General features: G+C 43.0%; 1 protein-coding gene across 5 annotated transcripts in view; it reads right to left on the minus strand.

The window, feature by feature from the left end:
* The window catches only part of LOC142097492 (interphotoreceptor matrix proteoglycan 2-like), a 46,778-nt gene extending 23,573 nt beyond the window's left edge, over positions 1-23,205 (minus strand). For 2 of the 5 annotated variants that reach the window (XR_012678191.1, XM_075179368.1), the window contains exons 1-2: positions 22,759-23,205; positions 523-5,493 (exon numbers count right to left, since the gene is read on the minus strand). Coding sequence is in view for 2 of the 5 variants with exons in the window: in XM_075179368.1 (XP_075035469.1) it covers positions 523-5,493; positions 22,759-22,801 (5,014 nt within the window). In the remaining 3 variants the exon portion in view is untranslated. Of the gene's footprint in view, positions 1-522; positions 5,494-22,758 lie in introns of those variants that run through there. The other 3 variants (XM_075179367.1, XM_075179369.1, XM_075179371.1) reach the window with 3 other exon arrangements.

Raw genomic sequence — 23,205 nt, forward strand, 5'->3', positions numbered from 1 at the left:
ACACAGCTCCAGGCAGGTTGCAGTCCTCTCTGCCACAACGACTTCCCCCTCCCTTGTCCTGTCAAATGCAGCACTGGTAACATTTAATGACGGGGAGGGGTAACTAAAGATGTACCATCCCTCTTTTTTTAAAAAACCACCTGCCACACCTAGGAGGTGTGGGGACACCATATAACTGGAATAGGACCTACATAAATTATACATACCAAGCAACAACCCTGATTTTGTTCTGGCAGTGAAAAGTACATGGCCTGCTGGTAAAGGGCGTGGCCTAAACTGTCCTGATTTTCCAATGGGAATGTTGGCAAGTATGCAGGAATAGAGTTGTAACCATAAACATAGCCTCGATGCTCTGGTTCTATCCATGGACATAATACACCCCAGCAATATTTCTGGGCACAATCATATTAATAAAATATGAAGAAAATTAGATTCTAGGTAGTGAGAAAACTCTCCAGAGACAAACGAACAGCAACAAGCAAAATAGAGAGAAAGACGTTAGACTGGGCGAGACTGACTGACCTTTAAAGACCGGTTGTTGCTCATCTACAATGAAGATCCTGTCTCTTCCGGGCTGAGCAGACATCACCTCACCAAGTGTCTGAGGGGTGAAGGTGTTGGATTGTGGTGAAGGTAATGATTTGGTTGACCCAGAGTCTTCAGGTTCATAGCTCTTTGCTTTCGTAGTAAGACCATTGGGACTGTCGGAAGTATGTCTTGATGTGGGGTAAAAATCTCCCATATCCCAACCTAGAGTTACTCCAGAGTCCCATATACCATTTTGAGAAGGACTTTGCGGACCACTAGTTTGTGATGGGCTAGATGCCTCAGTCCTATTCCTTGACGTCATGTCTGACGTAAAATGGCGGTCACTTATACTTGGAATCTCTGGAATGGAGGTTGCTTGCTTTTTTGATGTTTGCATGCCAGGTTCGTCCTTGGTAATCAACTCTGGCCTGGCCCTTGTGGTTTGTTGGTGATACGCCTGAGTACTCAGGTCTGGTTGTGTCTGTGTTGATTTTATTTGTTCTCTGTGAGTTGGAGATTGAATATGATGAGGTGTGGTTAGTTCTAGAAGGGTGTTTGGTTGAGTTTGAATGGTTGCTTCTGTCATGCTCCCAGACGTTTGTTCTGTTGTATTTCTTCTGTGGCTCACTATACTTGTTTGTGTAAGTGATTCAGTTTTGTTTGCTATGATTAGTTTTGTATATGTGGTATATTTTGTTTCTTTACTTGTAATTGGCTCACTGTGTGTGGTGGATTCCACATTATGCTGCGTAGTTGGCACTGATTTGCTGTTTCTGATTCTCTCTGTTTGTGTGCGTGTTTCTGCCTTGCTCTTTGTGACTGGTTCGGTTTGTGTGGCGACTTCTGATTTGCTGTTTGACACTTGATCAGTTTGTGTAGGTGATCCTATCTTTGTATTTGTGATTGGTTGTGTTTGCGTGGGTAATCCTATCTTGGTGTTTATGATTGGCTGTGTTTGTGTAGGTAATTCTGTATTGTTTTCTGGTATCGATTCAGTTTGTGTGAGTGACTCAGTCGTGGTCTCTGTGATTGGTTCTGTTTGTGTGGGTGATCCTGTCTCCCTTTCTGTTATTGGTTCAGTTTGTGTGGGTGATCCTGTCCCCCTTTCTGTTATTGGTCCAGTTTGTGTGGGTGGTCTTGTCTTGGTCTTCGTGATTGGTTCTGTTTGTGTAGGAAAATCTGTCTTGCTTTGTGTAGTTGGTCTTGGCTCATTTAGTTTAGACTGGCTATCTGTGATTGGTTCTGGTTGTCTTTCATTGATATGTATTAATGTTACAAGGTTTGGTGAGCTCTGTGTGGTGAGCAGTGGTTGGGCCCCTGTGATAACATGAGGAAGTGTCTGTGTGACTTCCCCCAATAGGTTATTTCTTACTAGGTCAGGCAGTGCTTGTGTAAATAACACTGGCCAGATGTTTCTAGATAGCTGTTGCTGGGTGTGTTTGGTTAGTTCTGGTTGGCTCTGTGTGTGTTGCTCTGGTTGGCTCTGTGTGTGTTGCTCTGGTTGGCTTTGTGTGTGTTGCTCTGGTTGGCTCTGTGTTTGTTGCTCTGGTTGGCTCTGTGTGTGTTGCGCTGGTTGGCTCTGTGTGTGTTGCTCTGGCTGGCTCTGTGTGTGTTGCTCTGGCTGGCTCTGTGTGTGTTGCTCTGGTTGGCTCTGTGTGTGTTGCTCTGGTTGGCTCTGTGTGTGTTGCTCTGGTTGGCTCTGTGTGTGTTGCTCTGGTTGGCTCTGTGTGTGTTGCTCTGGCTGGCTCTGTGTGTGTTGCTCTGGTTGGCTCTGTCTTGGTTGCGCTGGTTGGCTCTGTGTGTGTTGCTCTGGCTGGCTCTGTGTGTGTTGCTCTGGCTGGCTCTGTGTGTGTTGCTCTGGTTGGCTCTGTGTGTGTTGCTCTGGTTGGCTCTGTGTTTGTTGCTCTGGTTGGCTCTGTGTTTGTTGCTCTGGTTGGCTCTGTCTTGGTTGCGCTGGTTGGCTCTGTCTTGGTTGCGCTGGTTGGCTCTGTCTTGGTTGCGCTGGTTGGCTCTGTGTTTGTTGCTCTGGTTGGCTCTGTGTGTGTTGCTCTGGTTGGCTCTGTCTTGGTTGCGCTGGTTGGCTCTGTGTGTGTTGCTCTGGTTGGCTCTGTGTTTGTTGCTCTGGTTGGCTCTGTGTTTGTTGCTCTGGTTGGCTCTGTGTGTGTTGCTCTGGTTGGCTCTGTGTGTGTTGCTCTGGTTGGCTCTGTGTTTGTTGCTCTGGTTGGCTCTGTGTGTGTTGCTCTGGTTGGCTCTGTGTGTGTTGCTCTGGTTGGCTCTGTGTTTGTTGCTCTGGTTGGCTCTGTGTGTGTTGCTCTGGTTGGCTCTGTGTTTGTTGCTCTGGTTGGCTCTGTGTGTGTTGCTCTGGTTGGCTCTGTGTGTGTTGCTCTGGTTGGCTCTGTGTTTGTTGCTCTGGTTGGCTCTGTGTGTGTTGCTCTGGTTGGCTCTGTGTGTGTTGCTCTGGTTGGCTCTGTGTTTGTTGCTCTGGTTGGCTCTGTCTTGGTTGCGCTGGTTGGCTCTGTCTTGGTTGCGCTGGTTGGCTCTGTGTGTGTTGCTCTGGTTGGCTCTGTGTGTGTTGCTCTGGTTGGCTTTGTCTTCGTAGCCCTGGTTGGGTGCTCACCATTAGCTCTGGTGGGGTCTGTGAGGTTATCTTTGGCTGGGAATGTGTTGTAACCTCTGCCTGTGAGATTAGGGTTAAGTCTAGCTCAGTATGTGTGGTTAGTTCTGGATGGGTTGATGTGGTTATCTTTGACCGGGTGTATTTGATTACTTGTGGTTGGATATATGTAGTTACCTCCAGCTGGGTATGATGTTGCTTGGTCTGTGTGGTTAGCTCCGGCTGGAATTGTGTGGTCAGTTCCAGCTGGGTATTTGTGGCTATATTATATGCTATTGTTTGTTTTGTGTGGTATTTTGTCAAAGTTATTGGATGTTTTTGGGTTAATAATTTTGTGTTGATCTCTGATTGGCTCTCTTTTTCCAGACTGTTTAGTTTGTGCAGTTCTGGTTGACTATATGTAATCAATGATTCATTATATGAGGTTACCGCCTGTTGGGTTTGTATTGCTAGATCAACTTGACCCTGTGAAGTTAGGTTCAGCAAACTATGGCTACTTAGTTGTGTTTGTGTTGTTGTAAGTGGTGTTGAAAGACTTTGTGTGGTTACTTCAGGTTCTGTGTGTTTCTCCTGTACAATGCTTAAGTGAGACAAGACGTTTAATAGATCTGTATTTAAACTAACATCCTTTTGAATGGTTACATGCTTCTGGATATTTGGTGTTGGCTCGGTCTGGAATCGTGGTTGATTTTGATGGCTTGGTTGTATTTGTGTGGTTGACTCTGGCTGTTCCTGTATGTCTGGATGTATTTGTGCTGGGGAAAATGGAGTTGTTTGTATCTGTTGTTCTAGCAGGTGTTCATTATACTCAGGTGAATGTGGTCGGGTGTAGTTGTGTATATATTTTAAATGGTGTTTGCCTAGTTCTGAACCTCCTGGTCTTATTTGTGACGTTCGTTTATGCTGAGATAAGGTGTTATTTCCAGTTTGATTCTGTAAACTTAGCTCTGGATGTCTATGTCTGTGGAAATGTGGCCAGTTAGGCTGAATTTGTCTGTGTGCCACCAAATCTGACCCAGCCTGGTCCTCTTGTCCTGTATCACTTTGCATTTTTACTTCTGCTTGGACAGTTGTCCTCACTCGACTATGAACCTGCGTAAAAGCTTCCACCCGCCCATGAGAATGGACATCTAGATGGGTTTGTTTATCAGAAGTTCTTTCAGTTTGAGTGACCATGGTGTCCGTCCATGTAGGCTCACTTAGGCCGACCTGTGTGGTTATTTCAGGTCGGAACGGAACACTTTCATCCTGAGTGAGCCAAGAAAGTTCTGTTGAGGAGACCGTTTCTCTCCAGTTTGGTTTGGTATGGTTATGTATCACCTTTCCATCTGGTATCCCTACATTTACATCTGATTTGAACTCTTGAATTATTCTGGATTTTTGTGCCCCTGGTGAATTTAATCCTCTAAAAATTCCAGTCCTTGAGATGTTTATAAGCTTATCCATTTGAGGCACCAAGGTCATGTTTTCTGAGCTCAATACATGATCTTGGGTATTCAGAGAATTCCGTTCATACAATATTGTCCTTCTCCCATGTGTTGATGTAAAAATTGGATATGATTGAGCGGTACGGAAGGGATTATTAGCGAAGGAGTTAGAATTGTTATTTATTACAGTATTAAACAATACCGACGTGGCATTTGCATTTTCTTTCAGTTGCCTGTTGAGCTGCGTCATGGCCTGTGTGTCCAGCTGGAAATGTTTTACTTTATCTGCGGCTGTCGGGGTGTTCTTTTGACCAAATTTTAAAGCATGTCTCAGCGGAGGTGTGACAGCCCGGTGTGATTTGGTGCTGGTGGACGGTTCTGTTACGTTATTTGAGTACTGGAAATGTCTGGTTCCAGGTTTTGCAGTCACATTTCTATGATGTAAATGTGGTGGGCTTTGATATCGGGCAGATGGGTTCTTCATTGTAGACCTCATTGCACTCTTGATCTTGCTAGGAGGGGTCGGTGCTTTCCTGATGCTCAGTCTCTTCTGGGAAGACTCTCCCAATAGATGGCTCTTAGTAGTATTAGACCTCTTGGTTGCTTGCCAGTGAGTTCCATATTGTGTAGAGCTTCTTTGCTGATTATGGGTGGCATTTAAGTGGGTAGAGTTTGTAGCACTTTTTTTCCCATCTCCTTGTACCGTGAGGACTTTAGCTGATGTTATGAAAGAATCCTTTAAGCGATGGTGAATTTTGCCGTCTTTAGGAGTGGGGGTGTGTGGCATAGCTGCTTTGTTTGGGGGACCACGGGATGCTGGCGATTTTCGGAGCTTGGTCTGGGAAGGGGAAGTCATGTTAAACTGAGCTCCCAAAATAGTTCTTGTAGAAGATTCCACTTCATCGGTAATATTGGTAAAAAGCTCTACAGGGCGACAAAAACAAAGGAGGTGGTAGGATGGATAGGAACATCAAATTGGAGCTCAGCGACAATCATTATATATACAGTTATGACTCCCAAACTGTGGAATTGCATTAACTTTAGGATAGGCCCATTTGCCTCAATTATATAAAAATACTCATTGTCAGAAGGGAAAGTAAATGTAGTATAATGGAAAAAGAGAACCGCAATCTGGTTATATATTACCAACTAGTAAGCGAAGTACGGTGGGTTAGTGGTTAGCATTTCTGCCGACCATGGCCTTATCTGCGTGCAGTTTGTATGTTCTCCCTGTGTTTACGTGGGTTTCCTCTGGGTGCTCCGGGTTCCTCCCACACTCCAAAAACATACTAGTAGGTTAATTAAATTGCAAATTAAATTGACCCCAATCTCTGTGTTTAAATTAGGGATTTTAGACTGTAAGCTCCAGTGGGGCAAGGACTGACGTGAGTTCTCTGTACAGCGCTGCGGAATTAGTGGTGCTATATAAATAGTTGATGATGAAGCAAAGTAATTATTTACATCCCGATATCAGCTACTAGCTTTGATGGACCTAGGTCAAGTTAAATAATTCTCTGGACATCTGCACCTCGTTAGTTAATAACCTCCATTTTTGTAATTATGTTACAAACATTAATAGGCTATTGCCGTATTTCATGACTATAAGACACTACAGAGACTCAAACAGCAAGGCGTACAGGGCGGCACGTGATTGGATGTGAGCCAATCACATGACACAAACTCTGGCTTTTATCCAAACACGTGTTGTCCTCTTTAGCTTGTACACTATTTTAGAGTCTCTGCATTGTCTCCCAGCTGATCATGGTAAATACAGCAACTGCCATTGTAAAGCAGTGGGGTGGTCAAAACATTTTCGATCACTATGCCATAATAGGGCATATTCACCCAGTACATAATATTCCCATTTCGACACTTATTTCCCAATTGTAATATGCCAGGTTATAGTAAATAGGTGATGGTAAAGGGTTTAACAAAAAAAAAATGGTTCTTAATTCAGGCAGGCACAGCTACTGCAATTGTAAAATAAGTGGGTAAGTTGGGAAGAGACAATTAAAAAGTTGAGCTATAATTAAAAAAGGGTGAGCATATTGCAATAAATGTTATAAAAATGTAGTAATAAAGTTTCACTGGTTTTGAATTGTTATGTGTGTGTGTCGGTCCATTGAGTGTCTACACCAGGCCTGAACCTGTGGCTCTGCAGATGTTGTGAAACTACAAGCCCCAGCATGCTTTTCCAGATGGTAGCCAGTCGACAGCTGGCAAGGTATGCTGGGACTTGTAGTTTCACAACAGCTAGAGAGCCACAGGTTGGCTATGCCAGGTCTGCACAAATCTTCTACAGCAGCTATGTCTCACCTGGTGATATCTCTTGCCCCATCCACTCAACTAGTCCAGCTCAAATATTCTAGAAAACTATTATAAAACTAGTCATAATGCAGCTTTATATTGTTTACAGCACTGTGGAGAGTGGAATGCTTGCGGAGCTACAGATACACTGTAACAACTGCATGTATGCACAAATATTCCAACAACAGAAATGCAACATTTTCTCTATACAAAAGAGATAATAGCTGAGCCTCCCCAGGAATAATAAATTATACACAGATTTGTTGATAAAGTCACTTTAAAGAGGCCATTACATTTTTGTTTTCCTGAATGGAAAATGCAGTGTGTCCATGACAATTGCTGGTAGGAATAAAGGAAATCTATTCAGCAGGTTTCAGTGAATTACATGTGCACAGGGGGCCAGAAACAAAACATTGCATTGTGGAAGCAAAGCTGTTTTCAGGACAGTGACAACTCTGCTCCGTCCTTTATACACAATAAGAATAGTAAACAAGCCACATACACTGAAGCTGCTATACAGGCAACAGGCAATTGAACTGAGCTACACTAGGGGGTATATTTACTAATCTGTGGGTTTCAATAAGTGAATATGTTGCCTATAGCAACCAATCAGATTCTAGTTATCATTTAATTAGTACATTCTACAAAATGACAGCTAGAATCTGATTGGTTGCTATAGGCAACATCTCCACTTTTTTCAAACCCGCAGTTTAGTAAATATACCCCCTAGGTGTATAATGATAGATCTTCTGAGACCGTAATTATACAGTTGCTGCAATTATAATAATAAACAGGGCGGGGATTAAACTGTGCATTTCAATGAATACTAAATATCTGTCAAAATAATATCTTGATTCATGGCGGGACATTTATCAATAAAAAAAACCACTGATAGATGTATTAATCTCTGTATAATATATTAGAATACAAGTATATGTAAGTACTATAATTAAAGTTTGGCTTTCTAGTAGCACGTATCACGCAGGTTATGATCTAAACTTAATGATCATCAACTCTCCTGGACCTATTTACCTAAATGAAGGTGCACTCCGTGTCCCCTTGTCATGAACAAGGGTCTTCCCAGGTCCAATCAGTTATTCAGAGATAAAAGCCAGACATATGACAGTAGAAGCAGGAGAGGAGACAGTGATAGAGCAGCAACGTTGGCTAAAAGCTGTTAGGAGATATATCAGGGACATCTACTGTTTGTAAAACTATAACGTGATTCTATTAGGAGAAGAAAGCCATGCTTAAAAAAAAAATAAAATAAAAAAAAAAAAAAAAAAAATTATTATTATATAAAAATAAAGTGAAATGTGAACAGATTCAGCTGATTACTGACATATTACTGCCAAGTCCACATGCGACCTCACACCTCAAACATGCCAAGTCCCAACAGAACGCTTCCATTAACATAATACAAGCTGCCCAAGAGCGATACACTAATTAGCCACCATCTGACTGACAGCCAGACCACTAAACCTTGTAGGTACACAGTGGCAGATAATTATGGCCGAGTGGGACAACACACTGCTCGCGTCAATGGCTTCTGTGATTGTGACAAAGACCGTGCGGAAAGTGGCAAACTGTGCGACACTTCCAGTAGCTGTAGAAGCCAAGTCTTGCAAATCAGCGCCATGGGGCAGATGAGAAAACATGAACGGCTGGTAGTGTATATGGTTTATAAGAAACAATAACAAAGTGTATATTGTTCATATGTTAAAAAGGAGAATTATTCAATTTCCTGTCTTGCAGGGGAAAATGGTTCAAAATCGAAATGTCTTCATTTACCCTCTATTCAGTTGCTGCCTTTTCGCTTTTGCACAGAAGAATAAGCTTTCTGGGTGCAAACTGCCCATTGACAAGCATTAGCTGCACACTAGGCAGCCTATTCAGTTATTTGCACATGTAACTTACTCAGCATCCACAGAATTGTTCTGATCTCAGTCTGCTGGCCACACTGAGGTTGGAGAGAATGTTCAGGAACATTGGGATTCAAGTAGAAACAAGCCTAAATCCCACTCATATAGGTACATATGCATGTATCCAATGTCTAAAAAGTGTCTATTTTAACTAGAGATGCTCAGGCTCGGTTCCCCGAGAACCGAACGTACCCGAACTTAGCAGATCAGAGTACCGAGCCGAGGTGTTGTGCGCCCTCGGATTTGAAAACGAGGCAAAACGTCATTGTTACATCGTCAGATCTCGGGAGTATTGGAATCCTTTTTAAGATCCAACATAGCGGGGGGTGGGTGGGAGGAAGGGCGGACCCCCATTTTTCTTTTCTGCCACTGCTGTGTGCCGATGTGTCCTAGACGTTCTAGGAACTGCCGTGTGTTTGTGTCATTGCTCTGTCGCTTATCATCCAGCCAGGTCGCTGCAGTATTTGTCCGAAAGTGTATGAAAATAATATTGTGATCTGTGAGGTTGTCAAAATTGACTGCAAATGACTTGAAATTAGTGTTATTGAGGTTAATAATAATAATGTAGGAATAAAAAAAGAGCAAAATTATGTGATTTTAGCATATTTTAGGATTTTTTCTAAAAAATCCAAAACCATAAACACACAAGTGCGGTTTTGCCAAAACAAAAACACGAAGCTAATCCAGATCCAAAACCAAAACCAGTTCACGGGGGTCAGTGAGCATTCTGCTGCCTATAGCGACCAACCAGAAATGTGCTTTCATTTTCTGAACTCTGCTATAGAAATGACAGTTAGAATCTGATTGGTTGCTATGGATTACAGAACTTTTTTTTGTCTGTGCACCAGTTTTCTTTAATGTCCCTGTGACGTGGTGAATAGTGTAGAAGGTCTCAATGACATAGACTAAACAAGGAAAAAGCGGATCAGATGAAGATCGTTTTCTAAACTGCACAACAGAAATGGCAGCCATAATCTGATTGGTTGCTATAGACAACACTAGTTTTTCTGTGATGCGGTTTTCAAAAATGTTCCTAAAAACAAGCAGATATTTCCATTTTAGCTGCCACTGGTAAAACCACATGAAACCGTGGTTAATCCGCATCCTTGTGTATTTAGGGTTATTTTCCCCTCTGAACAGTGGGAAAAAGTGAAATAGTGATTTATTCTGAGCAGTGGAAAAAACCGAATATGATGATTTATCCTTATTCCTACAACTATATAGCTTTATGTCTGGAAAACAGACAGATTGTGAACCTTCATGGTACGTGCAGCTATCTCTTGTGAGTCACTGGAAGAGATTAAGGGGGGTATTCAATTGTTTGTTTTAACGCGCTAAAACCAAAAAAAATGAGCGCTCTAAAAATATTACCGTTAATACGGTAATTACTCGCTAAATTTCATCTCGCAGCTCCCTGAGCAGCGAGCTGAAATTCAGCCGCTGGCAGCGAGTAAGTACCGTATTAACTGTTTACGCGCGCAAAATTACCGTATAATATGAAGTTTTTTTAGAGCGCTCGTTTTTTTTTGTTTTAGCGCGTTAAAACAAACAATTGAATACCCCCCATATATTTTTATGATTCGGGGGTGTTCTCTGGTGCCTCTAAGAGCAGGAGGTCTTCTGACCCTAATAGCTGGGTTTTGAAGCCCCCACACAATTAATTTATCTTACCTAATTCGCACTGGGTGGAATAAGCCTCTAAGCACAGAAAGTGTAGTTTTATGATAATTTGTACCCAAAAATATAAATGTGTCCATCCGAAATATTGGGAAGGGTGACATCTCCTATAGGTTGTAAGCTTGCAAACAGGGCACTCTTACCTCTTTGGGCTAGATTTACTAAACCAATCAGATTCTAGCTGTCATTTATTTAGTACCTTCTACAAAATGACAGCTAGAATCTGATTGGTTGCTATAGGCAACATCTCCACTTTTCAGACCCGCAGTTTAGTAAATATACCACTTTGTCTGTTAAAAAACAGTCTTGTTTTATTACTGTGCTTGTTGACAATTATTAAGCAATGAAGAGTAAACTAGTACTAAATACATGAATGTTATTATTAATAATAATAATAATAATAATAATAAATAATAATAATAATGTTTACTGTTAGATCTGGACAAATATCTCTAAAACTTAGGAGCCAGCAGCTTAGGAAGGAAAAATGTGTTATCGGTACAGAGGGTCATAGAATTCATGGGTCAGCACTGCGGTTAGCATTGCTGCCTCACAGCACGGTGGTCATGGGTTCTATTCTGATCAGGGTCCTATACAGGTGGAGTTTGTATGTTCTTCCCATGTTTGAATGAGTTTTTCTCTGCACTCCAAAGACATACTGGTGGGTTAATTGATTCCTGATGAAATTAACCTATGTGGTAGGGAGTATAGATTGTAAGCTCTACATCCGGCAGGGGCTGATGTGAATGGTTAAATATTCTCTGTAAAGCGGTGGGTAATATAGAAATAATAGGGTCTATGCACTATGGCGTGTGTTGCTATGCAAAATATCTGGTGTGCCTGTATTTCTCACACATACAGAAGAGGTGGACGACTTCCATACATTCTTTAGTTGTCATGGTGACCAGTATTTGGTCTTTAAAGCTTCCCTATTGCAACAATCAATTAGCTTTCAAAGAAGCTTTGACCAATTTAGTGCAAATTTAACACTGTCATTAATGTAAAGTGCTTGTCCGCTCGCTATGGGTTAAAGCACAATCGTTTCCACATAAGTGCGTTAGTTTTCATCTTGGGATCGGTGTCAATCAGTCCAGAGAAACCAGACATAGTGCCACAAGGAAGTGTGGGACGTAACGGAAAATTGATCCCAAATCATGCCAATACCTAAACATCTTTAGGGGTCTATTTATGACTCACCACAATGTTTCTCAGTTAAAATTCTTCCTTTGATGTCCAACAAATAGAGGAGGTATTTTCTCTTACTGAAAGCCAATACGCTCTATGAGGTCACACTACATGTCAGCTCCTGCTTTCAGGACCCCCGTTTACAGCTCTTGAAGAGGGCAATATATAAGAGAGAGGATGTACACTATATGGACAAAAGTATTCGCACTCTTGACCATTACACCAACATGGACTATAATGACATTGTATTCAAATACATATACTTTAATAAGAAGTTGGTCCCCTTTTGCAGTGATAACAGCTTCCTCTCTTCCTATAAGGCTTTCCACAAGATGTTGGAGTGTTTCTGTGGGAATTTGTACCCATTCATTCTGTAGAGCATTTATGAGGTCAGGCCCTGATGTTGGACTAGAAGGTCTGGCTCACAATCTCCGTTCCAGTTTATCCCAAAGGTGTTCGATGGGGTTGAGGTCAGGGCTCTGTGTGGGCCAGTCAAGTTCTTCCACACTGAACTCATCAAACCATATCTTTGTAGTCCTTGCTTTGTGCACTGGGGCACAGTCACGTTGGAATAGAAAAGGGCCACAAAAGTTGGAAGCATAGCATTGTCCAAAATGACTTGCTATGCTGAAGCATTAAGATTGCCGTTCACTGGAGATAAAGGGCCTCCCCCAAACCCTGAAAAACAGCCCCATATCATTATCCCCCCTCCACCAAACTTCACAGTTGGCATAATGCAGTCAGGCAGGTAACGTTCTTGCAGCATCCGCCAAACCCAGACTCGCCCATCTGACTGCCAAACAGATAAGCGTAATTCATAACTCCACAGAACACGTTTCCACTGCTCCACAGTCCTGTGTCAGTGTGCTTTACACCACTTCATCCGATGCATGGCATTGGTCTTGGTGATGTGAGGTTTGCATGCAGCTGGTTAGCCATAGAAACCCATTGCATTAAACTCCCGGCGTACAGTTTATGTACTTACATTAGCGGATCAGCAGAACGTTGGCGACTTTTACCCACCATGCGCCTTAGCAGTTGTTGAATATCACTTACAGTTGACTGTGTAATATCCAGCAGGGATGAAATTTCACGAACCGTTTTATTGCAAAGGTGGCATCCTATCACCAGGGCCGGACTGGCCATCTGGCACTTCTGGCAAATGCCAGAAGGGCCGATGGCCAGATGGGCCGTTTGCTAGCTGGCCGGCCCCATCGCTCAGCGCACAGACTGTCATGCCGGAATTCGGCATGACAGTCTGTGCGCTGAGCAATGGGGCCAGCACTACACTTACTGATTGCCGCGCGTCCCCTCCTCCCCTCTGATGAAATGAATGGATCTGCCGAAGACTGTCACATGGGACGTGCACCATGTGATAAGTGCCGTCCCATGTGATAGAAGACACTACAGAGCGCGCCGCGGAGCGCACAAGGTAAGGGGGGGTAGTTTGTGTACAGGGGATCTATGACAGATTTTGTGAGTGTGACAGGGGATCTATGACAGGTTTTGTGAGTGTGACAGGGGATCTATGACAGGTTTTGTGAGTGTGACAGGGGATCTATGACAGGTTTTGTGAGTGTGACAGGGGATCTATGACAGGTTTTGTGTGTGTGACAGGGGATCTATGGTAGGTTTTGTGTGCGACAGGGGATCTATAGTATGTGTGCGACAGGGGATCTATAGTATGTGTGTGTTTGGGCCAGTGTATGACTAAAGTGTGTGTGTGGGCCAGTGTATGACTAAAGTGTGTGTGTGGGCCAGTGTATGACTAGAATGTGTGTGTTACAGTGTAACTATAGTATGTTTTGTGTGTGACAGGGTATGACTATAGAGTGTGTATGTGTGTGACAGGGTATGACTACTGTATGTGTGTGGGGGCCGGTGTATGACTATAATGTGTGAGGGGGGAGGGTCTTAATATAATGTGGGAGGTAGGCTATTAATCTAATGGTGAATTGCAGGTAGGGGCTAATCATTGGGTGCTATTTTTTTTGTGAGGTGATGGTGGGGCTATTTAATAGTGAGGCCTAACAATTTAAGATGGAGTGATTGGATTTTTAATTTAATGCTGGGGTGGTTTGGGAGCTATTAATTGAATGTGGGGCTGTTTGGGGAAAATGAGGTCTATTTATTAAATGTGATTATGAGTTAATGCCTGGGGGGTTGTGGGAAATGGATATATTTATTAAACGTAAATGCTATTTAATTTCTTGCTGGAGTTGTTTGGAGAGAGGTAAATAGTTTTATTTATTAAATGGGAATACTATTTAATGTCAGGGCTAGTTGGAGAGAAATTGATGTATTTATCAAATGTGAATACTAGTATTTTAATGTTGGGGCAGGAGTGAGGCCTAATTTTAAAACATGGATGCTATATTGATTTAACACCGGGGCTAAATTTCATGTACTCAATTTTTATTTTAAATAGGGCATCCAACATTCCAGGATCCAGACAAGCAGCAACTGATCTAAAGACACCAGCAGCCACAAGTGGTGACCATGACAAGACAGGTAGGAGAGACCAGGACAGTCTGCCAACTGTTCTGAATTTGGTGGGTGACTGTCCCGCTTAGTCAGGATTTGGTCTGACTACAAGGACAGTTGGGAGGTATGTCCTGCTTCACACTGTACTGCTTGTGAATGCAGAACTGCGTGCACCTAACAGTAGTGCACACAGTATTGCCTGTGTATTTGTCAAAAATGTGTCTAATAGCCAAATTACATCATAGGAGCCCCCTGACTTAAGTACCCGGGCCCCCCGAGCCTTAATCCAGTTCTGGTCAGCAGGAGGAATCTGTGCTCCCAGTCCAGGACAGGACACAGCCTGCAGAGCAAGCCGAGGAGCTCTAAGTTGCATGAGCTTTATTAATCTCGTGAGACTAAGAGCTTCCCTGCTCACTCAACAGGAATGTCAGCAGCATCAGAAGCATAGATAAGTACAGTGGGCTAGGGGTGTCAAAATGTGTCTGGGGGTGACGTAATGTGGATGGGGAGGGCCTGATAAATGTAATGTTTTATTATAATGTATGTATCAATGCACCATTTTGACCACGCCCTCAACATAATGTAGCTACGCCCTTGGCGGCGCACCAAATGCGCTGTGGCACGTGTTTTTTTTCCTGCTCATCAACAGAGGTGGGCCCGTGTGCTTTAAATGCCAGGGCTGATTTTTAGTCCCAGTCCGGCCCTGCCTATCACAGTACCACGCTTGAAGTCACTGAGCATGCCTAGGTGCTTGATTTTATACACCTCTGGCAACGGGTCTGATTAAACCACCTCAATTCAATAATTAACAGGTGTGGCCAAATACTTTTGTCCATATAGTGTAGTTCAGTTTGTAGCCTACTACTCTGTATTTGCCTTTGGAAAACTCAATAAAAATGTGCAGCATAAAAAAAATAAATAAAAGCAGCCACTTACAATATACAAACAACACCGAAGTCTTATTTCCCTGTAGTCGTCTCCCTGCCCCCATGCATATTTCGGCCGTGCCTACGTCCAATCGACCCAAGTTCAGTTCAGCTGCATTACTGGGCCAAGGTTTGTTATAAAGGACCCTTCCTGCTTCATAAGCTACAGAGCCAGAAGTCATGTGCTGAACAAAACAGGTTGTGGTTACCCAGTACCTGAGCTGCATTAAAAGAGGGAGTGTCAGGAAGCAGCAGCCTCACTCCATACTGAAGGCTCAGTCATGGGCGGTAAGAGGAGGGACAGTCATTACACAAAGGTAGGATGGAGAACACTTGAAGAATTAAATAAAGTTATAGATATGTCAAATTAATTATTAATTTAAATTAATAAATATATTTTATGTGGGTGACAGGAGGAGTAGTAAATGTCCTTCGCAGGTTGGGGGGGGGGGGGTCTACTTATACGAGCAGTCTGACAGAATGGCTTACTCATCGATAGGGAGAACAGGAGGCATTTGATTACATTTAGACAGAATGGCTTTTTTTACGTTCTTGTTGTGTTATATGGGTAACTGTGGCATGTGGTTGTTATTATTTACAAAGATCAATACTAAATTATTTCCAGATGAAGCGGCTATGTCTTCGTATCAAAAACGATGTAACCTATATCGCGATTATTGTGTGATGCAATCACAAGAGGGAACCTTCATATATATCAGTTTGTTGGTAGTGTTTTATTTAAAAAATAATGAATTTAAGGTATTCTTTCTATGATATATTTCTTTTTTCATAGGTATTCAAGAACCTTACGCTGATTTACGGCATGTGTAAAGAATATTTGAAGTTTTGTTTTGGAGGTGAATATTACTGGAGTGATGAATTTGAGTTGGGGCATGGATTGGGTGGCTGTGGTAATTTCTGGTTACATCATTATCATACAGCTGATACATCATTATCAGCTATTTATATAGCGCCACTATTTCTGTAGCGCTGTACAGAGAACTCACTCACATCAGTCCCTGCCCCATTGGGGCTTACAGTCTAAATTCCATAACACACACACACTAAGGTCAATTTAATAGCAGCCAATTATCCTACCAGTATGTTTTTGGAGTGTGGGAGGAAACCGGAGCACCAGGAGGAAACCCACACAAACACGGGGCGAACATACAAACTCCACACAGATAAGGCCATGGTCGGGAATCGAACTCATGACCCCGGTGCTGTGAGGCAGAAGTGCTAACCACTAAGCCACAGTGCTGCCCACAGCAACAGTTAGCTATAACTGCCAGCACAAGGTGTACTCACATACAGATATACTATAGTAATTCTCCAGTTTACAGCCAACTAAAGAATTTGCTGCAAGGCTGGAAAGTTGTGTTCTCTGACCTGGAGACAGCCAGACAGGAAACAAGAAGCTGTATCCAAGGCTCAGCTTTATAGTACACAGGAGAACGCAGTAATTGGTCTTCCCATTTTTCATTTTCTCTTAACTTGACAGCATTTAAAAGATGCCCCCAGCCTTAGCAGATCGCCGGCTGTTCGAGCATTACGTGAATTTTAAAAGAAAACATTTCACAGTTTGGCTGCCAGAGAGGGCAGCGATTGGACGAGCGTGAGGCGTACAATGCAAATCCACAGATGATTGGTAACTTAAACTCCTAAACCAGAGCTCAAACACCTCCTGTTATTTTTGTCTATGTTCAGCGTGTTTTGAGCAAGTGAAAGTGTGATTAATTCCCAAGCTACTGTTACTCCATAATACAGCGTGATTCTGGCGCATCCTGTCCTTCTGTTTCCTGAGGCCGGATAAGATTCCTACGTTGTGTTTCCGCAGATCCCCCTGGACGCAGGACTGAGACCTTATCTCCCGGAAAACCTGTCCCAGATAAGGCACAGAAGCCAGGAGAGAGGGGAGGGAAGGCAATGCCCTCTACAATAACCACTCAGTGATCAGGAGTTTGTGATTTACAGATAAATCAATAAAAAAACCAAAATTTCCCTGAGTATAACTCACACCCTGAAATCACACTGAAGTGACTGCTTGGGAACATATACACTATATTATTAACATTTACTTCAATATTTCTAAATAAATTGTTAAGTGAAAATGAGCACAAAATAATCCACAAAAAACAACCTTATTCCCAGCCGCAGGTCAGGGGGCAGCCATCTTGATTGCTACGAGGAGAAAAATGAAGAAGTTTTCCCACAGGCCATAGAGCAATAGTAGCCCCAGGGGCCTTGTGTCTCAACAATGGTGGAATGGTATCTGGAATATATCAAGTAATATATATACATGTCAGACATGGAAACCTTGTTGTACACAGTCATGTAACTTTTGCTCAAAGCAACACGCTCTAAATTATATTGTTTGATGTTTTGGTTGCAGTCCAGAAAAACTGTTCACTGAAGACTTTAAACCTTAGGCTGGGTACGCACTTAATGCTTTATGTTTTAATCTGACACCCCTCTTCCTAGTGGTTAGCACTTCTGCCTCACAGCACTAGGGTCAGGAATTTGATTCCCGACCATGGCCTTTACTGTGTGGAGTTTGTATGTTCTACATGTGTTTGCGTGGGTTTCCTCCGGGTGCTCCGGTTTCCTTCCACACTCCAAAAACATACTGGCAGGTTAATTGGCTGCTATCAAAATTGACCTTAGTCTCTCTCTCTCTGTCTGTGTGTGTATGTTAGGGAATTTAGACTGTAAGCTCCAATGGGGGCAGGGACTTATGTGAAAGAGTTCTCTGTACAGCGCTGCGGATTTAGTGGCGCTATATAAAGAACTGATGATGATGATAATGATGAATTCACCAGAACTGTGGGGGTCTAATATCCAAAATCTCCACCATTTGTGACTCACCACCTGGTACCCGCTAATTAGTCAATTCTCCTGCCAGGAAAAGTTTGAAATTCAATAGTTCAGACACCTCTTGTGTGGAGAGCTCTGATAGGACGATCTTGCACTTGTATTTCAACATTTTCTTGGTACCCCTGACAAACAAATGACTCTTCAGCAGGAGGATGAATATATCACAAACACTAACCAGTCTGTTAGTTGGAGGGATGGAGGAGTGGGTTACAGTAAAATGCCATTTCTGGGTGAGTTCGCCTATAGGAAATTGTAATAGTGCAACAGCTGCTTTTGAAATCATTGCACCAGTTTGTAGGAAAGATGTTTAATACTTTGCTCACATTGTAAATTCTGCCTGTGCAATGGGCACTCTAGGTCTAGAGACTAAGTGGCATATTTAGGAAGGGTATAAACCATACTTGCCAAGTTTTCCTTGTTGGCTTCAGGGAGATCCCAGGGGAGGTGGGCGTGCGGGGGCGGGGCTTGACGAATCGCCACTTATCTATACATAGCTATACAGTTTTAGCGCAAGTTGTAGTTACAGAGCTTTAATTCAAGGGCAGGCCCAGGATATGACCACCAATTTATCCCAATTTGTACAGGAACCAATGTTGGAAGCAGGGCCGTAACAAGGGCTGTGCGACCGCCCAGGGCGCAACGCTGAAGGGGGGGGCGCAGTTTCGGAATATTTTAGGTTAATTTGGTTAAAAATGAGGGCTAAGGGGGGGCGGCGTTTTTCTTCCTCGCCCCAGGCGCTAGAATTCTAAGTTACGGCTCTGGTTGGAAGGTATGGCATTGTCCATGACTTAGGCCATGGGTGATAGTGATCTGTAACCACACAAACCGCCACAGCTAAACCCTTTAATCACTTTGAAACAGACATAATTAAACACATTGTAGATGAACACAACAATTGAGCTCCACTTGGACCTGTATACACATTAAATGCACACTGTGCAGGCAGCCATTTTATGTTGGCTGAAACATTACTGGCAATGTTACCTCAATGCCAGTGAAATCGTTATGGTAACAAGTGCCTTGGTGATTACTAGGGGCAAGCCCAGAATTTTGCAAGAAGTATTACAAATATAAAATGCATAGCAGAATATATTAATTTATATATATATATATATATATATACACACACACACACACACACACACACAAACATTGTGTCAAGTGTCATATCCAATTTTATCCAAACCTGACACTCCAGGTGTTGTGAAACTACAAGCCCCAGCATGCTTTGCCAGCTATCAGCTAGTTATCTACTGGCAAAGCATGCTGGGGCTTGTAGTTTCACAACACCTGGAGTGTCAGAGGTCAGCCATCACTGGTCTACACAATAAATATAATATTTGAGTTGAAGGGCAATACGTTCTGTGGTCACTAATAGCCTTGCAGATATTTAATTTATTTTACTTCCTTATTTTGTACAATATTCCTGAGCTTGGAGGATTTCAGGCACCTATAATCGCCCTCATTTGACGCCCTAAACACAGCAGTGAGGTAGCTTATAGTGAATTGATAGGATCCACTCTCATAATTACTGTGTCAGTCTACAAGATGGCTTCCTCCAATGTGTAGGTGGAAAAAGTCAGACCATGGGATTGAAAATTAGATGAAGTCAGCTGAAACCCTAATCCTATTCCAACCGTAACACTTAATTACCAGCAGATCCGTGGCAGAGACAGTTATCATTGCTTCGCTAAGCAACACATTTTGACTTTATCCACTTAAAAAAAGCCTACAGTGAACACAAGCGGAGTATTAGTGCCGGGCAGAACTGGAATAAGAGAGAGATATGGAGACAGCATGTAATACTATGAGGGTAAGACTTGAATAATGGGCAGCAGAGAGGAAACGGAGATGGTGACTGGGAGCACGAGAGGGAAAGAGTGAGGGGGAGAGGGAACAAGGACAGGAGATACGGAAAATAAAGAGGGAGTATAAAAGATATCAGTAGGGTGATTGAATGAAGTTGATTATGAGGGGCGAATTTCTGGTACGATGAGGACAAGTTCACTATGTAAGTATAAATAATTTACAATAATACATAACTTCGAATGGTCAGGGCTTTCTAAACTAGTTTTACTGCACATTATAGACATAGAGGTCTATTTATCAATATTGGGCGATTTTCTATCACCCAATTTAACAATAAAAGGTCACCAGAGCAGATGAGCGATACTTGCGTGCCGGCAGCAGTAAGACTACTCTTATAGCTTCACCATCCAATGCAAGGCATAGGCAAACCGAGGGGGTTTCCTAGTGTCTGGAAACCCCCACCCAGCATGGACCACTGTATGCTTGAGGTGGCTTGCCCCATGTATATGATGGGGATCCCCAAGTATATGATGGGGATAGAAATTGCCTGTGTATATGTTGTGGATAGGAAGAATTGGAGAGCAGCCAAGCACTGTCTAAAATTATAACCACTTGGGCCTGGTAATAAGTAAAAAAAAATAAAAAAATAAAAAAATAAAAAAAAAGATCAAAAATTGGTTAAATAAATAACAATTGCTTTACTGAAAACGGAATGCTTTATTTTAATAATAAAGCTTTTTTTCATGTCTAGAGAGTCTGCTATTGCTATCCTGAGGCGGCCATAGCGATGGGGGGGACTTGTACCGCCACTGTGCTTGTTAAGCAAAGAATAGAAGCTTTGTCGGAGGCCCCCAGCGTAGGTTACCGCTGGTGATACCCCGCAAAAGTCTTCACGGGCCAGGGGGGCTTTCTTAAATAGAGAAAAGCCCTAAATCCCACAAAAAAAACCTGTTTTTATGGATTTAGGACTTTTCTACCCTTTGAGAAACAGACTCCTTAATTTTAAAATGAAGAGTTCACAGGGATGTCCTGATCTAAGTTTGCTCAGACTATAACATCCCATTCCCCTCTCATACTTAATTTTGGGAGTCATATGGACCTATGCCCAGGGACGCATAGTGGGAAAGGGGCAGAAACAAAGTACCTTGGGCTGCTTTGTGTGCCCGGCAGTGGGCGCTTATAATGGTGGCATCAGATTAAATGAGGGGGGGGGGGGGTCCAGGTGGCTGCCTGGTACAATAGATCCCACTTGGTCACACAACCCCTATGTGCGTGCCACACCAGCTTTTGCCAAGGCTGAGGGTGGGGGCTCAAACCTCCTCGTTGGGGCCGGAGTTTCTTCTCTGCGTCCTTGCCGCATTCTAATAACTTGGATGCACCAGGACTCTGAATTATGGGTAAATATGGATGGTGAATTAAAGATGATGGGTGAAAAAAAAAAGGAACTGTCCTTGTAAAAAGTGGGACAAATGTGAGCCCTGGGCACATTGTTAAACCAGCTTATCCCCATCTCCCACCCAAAAATCACTCTGAGCAAGCAGGTTAATAGCGTAATAGAGATTGAGGGCTATAAACAGGAGACAGACATTTTCACTTTCCAGTAATTTTTCCTGGACAGAGGCAGAATGAGAAGACTGTACAGAATATATCCCACGTATAATGTAATCATTAGCTGGTCTTACTATTACGTACAAGGAAAATCATTATGATTAATGGGAATATGTACATTGCTAAAGAATCTCACAGCCCTCTGATTTATATGACGGAGACCCCAGCGGTAATGGCAGATTGTACTGAGTATATAGAACAGGGGTTCTTAATGCAACGCCGGTCACCCATGCACCAATAAGGTTTGGGTGACTAAGTTGGACAGAACCAACCATTTCGTCGCTCAGGTCACGCTACCAGGACACATGGGGCTAGATTTACTAAGCTGCGGGTTTGAAAAAGTGGGGATGTTGCCTATAGCAACCAATCAGATTCTAGCTGTCATTTTGTAGAATGTACTAAATAAATGAAAATTAGAATCTGATTGGTTGCTATAGACAACATCCCCACTTTTTCAAACACGCAGCTTAGTAAATCTAGCCCATGGTATCCTATTAAAACCAGTTGGCAGATAACACCACACAAATACAGATACTGACCTGTCAACCAGATTTGTGAGCAAAAGTAATCAACTAATTTCAATAATGGCTAAAATGGATTAAAAAAAAAACAACCCCCGATGAACTTACTGATAAACACATATTAAGGCTCGTTACATATAAAAGATTACAACCCTCATCATTCACAGCCATTAAACTGCTTCAGGATAATGAGGATTGTAGTTATTTTGGACAAAGTGATAAAACAATTAGCCTGGCAGAAGAACAACTATGAGACATACAATTAAACAGTCTAGATACAACACCACCCCCTCAACTGGCTCCATCACTGTAACTCAAAAAAGGAGCTTGGAAATCCACACAGGCCAATGTGCATCCAGTGAAATTGAACATACCTACAAATAATAAGATAATAATCTGTGACCATCAATTGCAATAACCCCAAGGAGACCAATATGGGTCATTTTTGGGCTGAAATGATTGTGGAAAGTATAACAAGGTTTTTTTGTTTTTACAGAAAAGTAATATAACATATAGACTAGACAGCACATACATGCAACAGCTAAGACACCTACATAGACAATGGTACATGTAATAGCCGTTCAGTGATCACAGAACATGGTATATGAATAGTACAGCCTGAGTCTGCAGTATATGTAATACACATTGGTGCCCAGATGCTGGCGATTACAGAGTGTATGTAAAATGTGTGTCTAATCCATATGCATAGAGTGGGGGCTGGTATATGTGCACCAAGATAATGGATGTACCCCATATAATCACTGCATACAGCCCTGATCCATCACATATACTAATGATTCCAGTCCAGACACCCGGTGCATCTGTATGACCTTGTTCCCCCCCAGATCGGAGCCGCCATCAGCAGTCTGTACTTACCGGCCCGGGGAAGCAGCAAAAGCAGCAGAAGGAAGCGGATCATCCTGGGGCCATGGAGCTCACATGCAGCTAGAGGGGGGGGGGGTTGCGGGCAATGCCAGGCGCTGGTAGTGGGTACAAGGGACGGCTCAGATCCCCCAGCAGGATGCCCCCCTGCACCCCGCTGTCACAGCAGCACCGATCTGCTCCCCCTGTGAGGTTTGGGGAGCACGCCTGGCAGGGGGCGGCAGTGGGCAGCACATGTTCAGGTCACCCTGCTCAGCCAGCTCCGCTCACACACCATAGACTGTCACTTGTAGCGCTGCTCTCTCCTCCCCTACACTGGGATCTTGCATCACTGAGCTGTGTGTATAAGGAGGGGGGACCACCCCCCACAGCAGTAACTGGGGGGGCTACACACCACCCCCAGCTGTTATATACACATCACTTAATAGGAACCTTATGTAT

This window comes from Mixophyes fleayi, chromosome 7 (genome assembly GCF_038048845.1).
Source record: "Mixophyes fleayi isolate aMixFle1 chromosome 7, aMixFle1.hap1, whole genome shotgun sequence".
In the NCBI taxonomy this organism is placed as follows: Eukaryota; Metazoa; Chordata; class Amphibia; order Anura; family Limnodynastidae; genus Mixophyes; species Mixophyes fleayi.